The sequence below is a fragment of the Heloderma suspectum genome, chromosome 5, assembly GCF_057233095.1.
Source record: "Heloderma suspectum isolate Gila_16-S chromosome 5, 16-S_ref, whole genome shotgun sequence".
Lineage (NCBI taxonomy): Eukaryota > Metazoa > Chordata > Lepidosauria > Squamata > Helodermatidae > Heloderma > Heloderma suspectum.
The window spans coordinates 157,741,544-157,750,731 of NC_139462.1; the positions used below are offsets into that span (position 1 = coordinate 157,741,544).

Genomic DNA, 9,188 nt, shown 5'->3' on the forward strand with positions numbered 1-9,188 from the left:
CATATTGAAAAAACTTGCATTAAAATTATGGGGTTTTCCTATATAGAGTTATGGAGAATTATTCACTTTTTCTTTTCTCCTTCTTCCTTGGGCTGGAACTTGGCAGCCTTGTTTAGCATGTTTCATGTCTTATTAGATGTTGAATCATGTGTCTACTTCCAGTTCACAATTGATATTTATTTATATATATATATTTGTTTCAGGTATGAGAAAATACTATGGAAAGACAGGCAGCTAGCTTCCAAACTTTCATACACAGCAAACCAGTTCTATTTGGAAGCTGCTGCAAAGTACTTGCGTGCAAGCAAGATCAGTGAAATGATGAAGGTGCTCTCTCACCTTGACGTTGAAGACCAGCTTGTATTCTTGAAAACGCACAAACTCTTTCCTGAAGCAGCTGACCTGTTGAAGAGGGAGGACAGAGGTGAAGAAGCTGCAAAGCTGATGAAACAGCATGGGTTTGTGTTGGAAGCAGCAAAGCTCACTAACCAAATGGACTTCCGAGCATCATGTTTGCTTGCTGCCGCCCGCCTTAGTGCGACAGGCTTTTATAAGCCGGAGAACTTAAGGGCCATATTAGAAGAAGCCTTAAAATTGTGTGAGCAACAAAAGCAAAAGTCTGGTAGTGCAGAGGCAACGTATTTAATGGGCATTCTAGAGAAAAACTTCCATATGTTGAAGAAGGCTTTCCGGATGTTTTTGGATGTGAATCACAATGCTGGTGCTGTGGAAGCTCTGTTTGAAGCAATTCGCTGTGAAGAAGAAAGTGAGGCAATCTTGAAATTAGCATCACATGGAATTGAGGTACTTCTGAAATTGGTCAAAGCTTTCAAAAAAGCAGGCACTAATGCTGAGAGAGAAATGGTGAAGTCATGTTTTGAATACTTTGGGATTGTGCCGGTAGATGGGAAATGTTGCCACGTTTCCCAGAATGAAGCTGGATGTATTCTAGAGTTTTTGCCTGAAAATTTCAAACCAAGAGAAAAGAAAACAAGTGATCCGTTCATTGTCAGCCTGGAAGATGTGAAAACTGCACTGAATAAGCATTTATTGAACAGGCTGACTGCTGTTGCTCACCATTTGCTTGAACTGAGCTTCCCCAATATCTGTATGAAGTTCATTGCAGGCTTGAAGTGTGAGGACGAAGCCTGTAAAGACTTCCATAGAGTTTTGTCATTCCGTGAGATAAAATCTGTGTTTCAGTGTAAAATGCATCTGGCTGCAATAAATGGACTACTGTTAGAAGCCAAGCAAGTGTTCCCAAAAGAAGAACTTCATGAGCCCAATGCTATTGATGAACTGTTGAGCGCTGATAAGTATGCATTGTGCAAATCCCTTATAAATGCTGTCTTTCCTAAACATTTCCATCTGAGAATGGTGTCCAAAAGCCCAGCAGCATGCAATTACACCTTGAATCTTCACAGCCATGGCTATAGAATCCCTAATCCTTGCACGGCGGTGCTGAGGGAATACATCAAGTCTGAGTTTAAAAATGAGACTGCTCAAAACAGAAGAGAATCTACTGATTTCTGGCTGAAGACGATGCAGGTTCTTGCCTTAACTGCTCGTTATCCTGAAGAGTTTGAGAGGTTTCTTTTCAGAGAAGAAGATGAATATAATAGAGAATTAAAGATGGTAGAAGAAAGGGGGAGAGGAAGACCCAAAGGTGTAGAGGGCAGATATGGTATGTTGATGCCTGACAAATATGCAGGAAATGCTGAAAGTGCCCATTTGTGTTTCATTCGACTCTTCCAGAATTCCATGGACCAGCTCTACATTCACAGAAACCTTGAGCAGTGTAAATGGCTGTTTTATCGTTTTATGAATGTCTTGGTGAAGAAATGCATCGACCCTTTGATTCCAAGCATAGGAAACACAGTGACTTTGTTGGAGTTTCAGTTTATCCTGGGCTGTGCTGTCCTCATGCACCTCTGCAAAAACATGACTCTGTGCCTTCCCAAGAGTTACATTGCTCTCTTCCACTACTGGGATTTTTTATTTGCAAGGGGAGACCGACACAGAGAGGTCTTTTCTATTGTACAAGATTATAAGCCAGAGGACACAAAGCGAGCCATACAGGAATTTAAATTTCATCTGAGGTATTTAGCTGATGTTCTGTGTAGGTATGAAAACTTCAGTGTACTCCTGGATGCTTTTGGTGATCCTGATTACATCATGTCAGGGGAAGCTGAGCGTACTGTGGTGCTTTGCTTAGTGATGTTAATAAATGCTGATCAGGTGCTTAGTTGGAAATATAAAGGTATTTTAGCTCAGCATTTTCCTACCCTGAAGGAAAGTCTTATGGAAATGAAAAAGGAGTGCCCTTCCAAAGTGCCTGAAAGATTGCTTAAGATTGTGGACCTGATGAGTGAGACCTCTGATGTTAAAGAAGTAGTTGAAGGCCTCAAGGAGCTGCTGTTTTGCCGAGATGAAGAGTTTTTAGCTGACTGTTGTTGGAGGTGGGATCCTAAAGGAGCATGGGGTATAAGGCATGAGGATAATAAAGTTATCAGAGGTATCTATTACAAAGTTGTGGACTTGGGCAGATTTGCATATCTCAGTCAAGCAGACTGTTTTGAAGAGCCAGAAACAGACCTGGAAAAAGACATCTACGTTGGAGAGAGAGAAGATCCATTAGCCAATATAGCATCAATACGGCAGCAGAAGCAACAGCAAAAAGCTTCTGCCAAGCGGAAATTGCAGTGCCTTTTCCTGTTTGTCCGCTGTTGTGTTAGATGGAAAAGGATTTCATGTTCAAAACCAGAGTCTTCGGAAATGGCATTGGGAGTCTTTAAAAGAGCAGATATTGACCAGACGCAGTGTGACCTCTGTGGAGTCAAATTCCTTCAAAATCCTGCAAATTTCCATCCTCGAACAGAACACTCTGAAGAAGAACCCACAGAAATGGCAACGCTGACAGAGACTGACTGGGAAGAGGGTGAACACTTTGCTGCTGGCAAAACTTTTGAGAGTCATGTCACCCTGGATGAACATAAAAATAAACATACCTCTTACCAGAAATATGTTGAGTTTTTCAAAATCAAGATGGAACCATTAATACGTAAGGGAATGAATGTGGCGGGAAGGATTGTAGAGAATACCCGCATCAAAGGTCATTTTGCATCCAACGAACAGTCTAATATAGTGCAGAGAAAAATCCAAGATGCCATTAAGAAGATTTCTGATACAGTGGAGGACATCTACAGGAGGAAAGCATGGGCAGATGGTAGGGCATTTTGATTGTTTCCATGTCTCTCATTTCAGCAGTCATCAAACTTCTTTCCTTCCAACTAAGAAATACAGGGAATTAAATCTGGGATTCATTGAATTGATATAGGGAATCTAAACATTCTGGCAGCTGCATGGAGCCTTCCATCATGCAGATGTGATTTTCAACAGCAGCCCACTCCTATAACGATGCTTGGATTGGGTTTTAGATCCAGTGCTTACGACCTAGTGTGCATGTAACCGCTAAACATGGGTTGTTTAACTCATTTAACTCAGTTTTGGCCATGCGGCAGCGAGCATACTGCCTCCTATGTGCTCCTCACTTTCACTTTCTGAAGCAACCCAGAAATATCCTGTTCCTAGGTTGTTGTTGCGATGTCGAAACCTAGCACTCTGGGTTGTTTAGGGTTAAATAACCTAGAGTTTTAACCCAACAACAAACAATGGGTTAAATCTCTGTGTTCTTTAACCCTCAAGAACCCAGAGTGCCAGGTTTGGATGTCACAGCAACAACCCAGGAACGGGACATTTCTGGGTTGTTTCAGAAAGTGGAAGCAGGGGAGTGGGTGGGAGCCAGCAGGCTTGCTTGCCCCTGCATGCACTCACAAACAACCCGTGGTTTGTTAACCATGGGTTATTTGCTCGTGTGAACCAGGTTTTCCAGTCTTTTTACATCTGTAAGCAACTAAACATCATGTGTATATGTACACTGACTTTTCCAAACTAACTTAGGGATTCTGCCCCACAGCCTCCATGAATATCCATTGTTTTAACATCCTACTAAAATTATTTCTGTAAGTGCTAATTAGGTTGTCACACCTTACCACTCCCATTACCACCATAGTTCTAACTTGTTGCATCAATTTGTATTCTATTCTAGCTGAAGAAATCTTGTCCAAGTCGGCTAGCAATTTGAATTCTAATTTAGACAACGCTATAAGCTGGCTGGAGAAAACAGAGTCCCACCTACTAAAGGAGGAAGGTATGTTTTACATAGATCCATGTAGAACAAGTCACTGTATAATATTACTTCTGTTTAAATGGAAACCTTTATTGTTTAGAGACTAACTGTACTGTGGTTTTGCAAGAACAGTGATGTACCGTGTGTCAGGTCCATTCACTTACTTAGCATGAAACTTGTAATTCAGGGCAGTGGATTCAATATAAGATGCCCACTTCATATGCAGCCTCAGTGTAGTGACAGGGGAAGCTTCCCTTGCCAATTTTTATCCTTCTTGCTCAGTTACTAAAGGCACAGGTGTGGCAAACCTATTCTTGTACATGAAAAGAAAAAGCATGGGATAGGGGCCTCCTGGTCAAAGAGAAGGAAATTCTTTAGTGCTGGGTCTGTGTTTGTACAAACCCATGGGGCATTTTCACATCAGAAGTGCAAGCGATCTGCACAGTCTTCAGTGCAATCCAGGTACAAAAGAGGGCAGTTCTGGTGTACTTCTCATAGCTGGGGAGAAGGAGGAATCTCAAGTAGGTGCAGGAGCCTGCCTTTGCAGCTGAAAAACCTAGGCAAGCTCACTCACAATATCATGCTCTGTTTTGTGTCTGTCTGGAGCAGAGTCTACACATGGTGCTCTTGTTTCACATTGAAAAAGATTCAGTCAAAAACAATCAGTCCCACACTCTTTCCTTTTCCTATATTGGCCCAGAAGAAGCAAACAGAGCTTCAAACTTGAAAGAAAAATAGATTTGGATTGTTATCTGGGAGAACCTGAGGACCTGCTGTCTAGAATGAATTATTGCTTTTTAAAGAGGTTTCTCTCACACTTATTTGGCCTGGGTTTTATGCAGCACGTAAGGATTGTCACATGAGCCACCAAGGCTGGCCCACCCATGAAGTGGGGTGAATCCCTTCTTCAGGCAACGGATCCAGAAGGGCGGCTGTTTGCACAACCCCACCCGCCACTGGGATCTCCGAGTCCCCCTCCACTGCCAAGAGGGCTCCAAGCCCAACTACCCTGTGTCTCACACGGAGGACTTATGAGAGTGAAATGTAGGGTGCAGGCAGCTGTTCTAGAGAGCCCCGCTGGCCACTTCCTTCCAGCCATAGCAGGAGAGTAGGTGGCACTGCTCTCAGGAGCGGCCGTCGCCACCTTATGCTGCTCCGGAGAGCCGGCGCCTTGGCTGAAGGATTGGCTTGCCCTGTGCTCTGGAGAGCTGTGCTGATGGCTCTCCAAGAGCGCCTAGCACAGCTTTTTGGAGTGTCACCCATCCAACGCCTAGCTCTTTGAGGACTCCTCAGAGAGCTAGGCATCAGGTGAGTGGGCTCTCTGGGAAGCTCCACCAGCCGCTTCCCCAAAAGCGACTGGCGAGGCTCTCCAGGGAACCTGCCCGGCCAAAATGCATTGCTGTGTGGGGTCCTTCCTTACAGAGAGGCATCAGTGGGGAAGTGGCCCTGGACATTGCTGATGCCTTGCTATAAAGAATGAGCCCTCACAGCAGTGACTTGAGTGGGATGATGTCAGCAGCAGGGAAAGGAGCGAGGAGGATGGCATCAGCAGCTGCGGGAGGAGGAAACGAGGATGGTGGCAGCAGTGGCCTCAGCGGGAATGGAAATAGGATGGCGGCCGCAACAGGAGGGGGAATAGGGCAACACCATGTCCTCCCACCTCAGGCAGCAGGAGGTCTTATGCCAGCCCTGCGAGCCACTATCCAATATGGTATTTAAGCAGAAGCATCCATTTTAAGCATGCAGTAGTCTGCAATAAGATTGTTTCCACACACACAACATTTGTGTGTGTTCTTTATCAAGGTTGGGATATATTTACTGCAAAAGGAGATTAGGATTCACACTAAAAAATATTGTGACGGAGGGTTTTGTACCTTTTAACAATGGCATGGCAAAGATTCAACTGGTTAACTTCAGTACGATGATATAGTAACGAGGAAGCTGCACCTGTCATGCATTGTCACAGAGCTTCTTTGGGGATGGAGACTTAAGGGACTGAAGAGGAATCAGTCAAGAGGTCCAGCAGCTGCATATGCCTAGGCCACCCTTCCCCAACCTGGTGTCCTCTAGATGTTTTGGACTTCAACTCCCACCAGCCCCAGTCAGCATGGTCAGTGGTTAGGAATGCTGGGAGTTGTATTCCAAAACGTCTGGAGAGCGTCAGGTGTTCAGGAAGGCTGCCCTAGGCACTGTGAAGGGTTAAAGACAGGCAGTATCTTTGGGTAAAGATCCAGCAACATTATTCACAGGATTAAAGTTGCATCTGCAAAGGAACCTCGTTCCTGACTGAAGTGATATAATGAGCACAAGCTTTTCTCCTCCATTTTTGACGGCTTACTGATTACAGGTGTTGAAAAAGGTGGTTGACATGATGGAAATCTAAACTAACCATTCTCTTGCAAATAACTCTGTCAGAAACATGGCTTTGTGACACCAAAACATTTTTTTCCCCAAGATGAGCCTAGTTAGTAAGCAGCCCTGCCGTGTACTTGACACACAGTTGTGTTGATATCTATCATCTTGAACAATTTCTTCTCCTTCCTTCTTTTAAACTAGAGTTTGACCATGACAAAGACTTGGACAATGAAGTAAAAGGTGAAGAGGTAACCTTTGAGGAACTGCACCCGAAAAAACAGTCAAGAAAGAAGGGGAAAAGTAAAAGAAAATAAAATTTTAAGTCCTGTGGTTTATCCTTCCTTTGATTTCAGCTGTATTTTATTTACGTTGTAAAAACCTTACTGTCGAAGTGTAAAAAATACACACACACAGAAACTGTGACATGTACCAGCAAAATTTTTTCTCCCACAGGAATGTGGATAGAAGGCTTATAGTCATTAGGGTCTGATTTTAAAAGTACTCGGCGGAGCTGAATTTTGGATACAATCAACTCGTCAGCAGTGAATCAGTCCAGAACAACCCATTTGGCAGACAGTCCCAAGTCTCTGCTGGAAATATTAAAGCAACTGGAAGAGGGCACAATATGGTAGCAAAGGGATGCTTAAGCTCTTTTCCCTTGCAACTCTTCCTCCTCCCCTCCAGCATTTGCTGCTTTATGAGGAAAACAGCTCCTCCCATTTGCTCTTCTCAGTTCCAAATTGCACCTTCCCTCTGCTGCTTCCCAGCTGTTTGGCAGAGGTTCAGGTCCATAGACCTCTGTCTACATCAAATGTGTAGTTCCGCCTTTAAAAGCCAATGCATAAGTAACTGGGAGAGGAGCAGGAATTCTCTCCCCTTTATTTTTCACCTTCTCTACTCTCAATTTTCCACATTTAAAAACAAAAATGCCAACTGGACTAGGAACAGCTGCAGCAAAAAGTGGGATTTTCAAGTTTAATAGAATTGTCATATTTCAAGATATTAAAAAATAGCTTAAACAAGTGAAAAGCCACTGTGGATATGTGAGACCTATGCCTAGTCCTTTATCTGGAATCTCTCAGAAAACAGAATGGAATCAATGATTGTGCTCATTTTTCTAAGTTGTTTTGATATTAACTGTTCTCTACATATGTCAGAATTATATAAAATGTTTCTTCAAAATTTCATTGTTTATATACATTTTTAAGTGGAGAGATTTTATACATTTCAGGTTCCAAAAATAAAGTATGACATGCATTATTTTTAAAAGAAAATAAAACAAATGTTGATGTTACCTTTCTTCATTTTTTTCAATAGCCGACTTTAAAAGGGGATTAGACACATTCATGGAGGATAAGGCTGCCAGTAGCTACTAGTCATGATGGCTATTTATTATTTCCAGTATCTGAGGCAGTATGCCTCTGAATACCAGTTGCTGGGGAACACAGCTGGGAAGGTGCTATTGTGCTCATGTCCTGCTTATGGGTTCCTCATAGGCAGCTGGTTGGCCAGTGTGGGAACAGCATACAGGACTAAATAGGCCTTTCGTCTGATCTATCAGGGCTCTTCACATCTCTTAAAGAATTTCCTTGTTGGAAGGGATCTTGGAGGAAACTGATTATCTGGACCCATTTCAGTCTGGTTTCAGGCCAGGGTACAGCACTGAAACAGCCTTGGTTCTCTGACTGATGACCTACTCCAGGTGACAGACAGGGGGAGTGCTACCCTGTTGATCTTCCTGGATCTCTCAATGGCTTTTGATACCATTGATCACAGTATCTTACTGGATTGGCTCTGCGGGATGAGAGTTGGGGGCACTGTGCTACAGTGGGTCGACTCCTACCTGCAGGGCAGATTCCCCACAGTATTGGGGGATTCCTGTTCTACTCCATGGCTATTAAGCTGTGGGGTGCCACAGGGTTCTGTTCTATCTACCATACTGTTCAACATCTATGTGCAGCCATTGGGTGAGGACATTAGGAGTTTTGGGGTGGGGTGTCACCAGTACTCTGATGATGCTCAGCTCTACTTCTCCTTGTCATCAGAGTCAGTTGGGGTGGTAAGGCTGCTGGACTCCATGCCCCAGAGTACTTGGGGCCAGCTTTGGCTGATACACCAGTTATGGCCTTTCCTGGACAGGGATAACCTAGCCACAGTAGTGCATGCGCTGGTAACTTCCCAATTAGACTACTGCAAATCAATTTATGTGGGGCTGCCCTTGAAGATGACTCAGAAGTTGCAGCTAGTACAAAATGCAGTAGTTCTGTTGACTGGAACATCATGTAAAGATCACATAACACCAGTCTTAAAGGAATTGCACTGGCTGCAATATGTTTCTGGTCAGAATTCAAGGTGCTAGTGATGACATTTAAAGCCTTAAGCGGTTTGGGACCTCGATATTTCAGGGAGTGCCTTCCCCTATATATGCCTGCCCAAGGATTGTGATCTGCTGGAGGAGCCCTCTGCATCCCACCAGTGTGAGACATACACTATGATGGGATGTAGGAGAGGGCTTTTTCTTCTGTGGCACCTGGTTGTGGAATGGCCTCCCCTTGAAGGCTTGCTTGGCGTAGACGTTGGTTTCATTTCAACGCCAAATAAAAACATGGCTTTTTACCAAAGCCTTCGGGGGCTAATTGGATTC

General features: G+C 43.8%; 1 protein-coding gene across 6 annotated transcripts in view; it reads left to right on the top strand.

Annotated features, from left to right (window-relative positions):
- TRANK1 (tetratricopeptide repeat and ankyrin repeat containing 1) overlaps window positions 1-7,838 on the top strand; it is a 69,167-nt gene extending 61,329 nt beyond the window's left edge. For all 6 annotated transcript variants that reach the window (XM_084857978.1, XM_084857979.1, XM_084857980.1 and 3 more), the window contains 3 exons: window positions 204-3,226; window positions 4,109-4,210; window positions 6,746-7,838. In XM_084857978.1, coding sequence (XP_084714104.1) covers window positions 204-3,226; window positions 4,109-4,210; window positions 6,746-6,858 — 3,238 coding nt within the window. In that variant the 3' untranslated portion in view covers window positions 6,859-7,838. The remainder of the gene's footprint in view (window positions 1-203; window positions 3,227-4,108; window positions 4,211-6,745) is intronic.
- The last annotated feature ends 1,350 nt before the right edge of the window (window positions 7,839-9,188 follow it).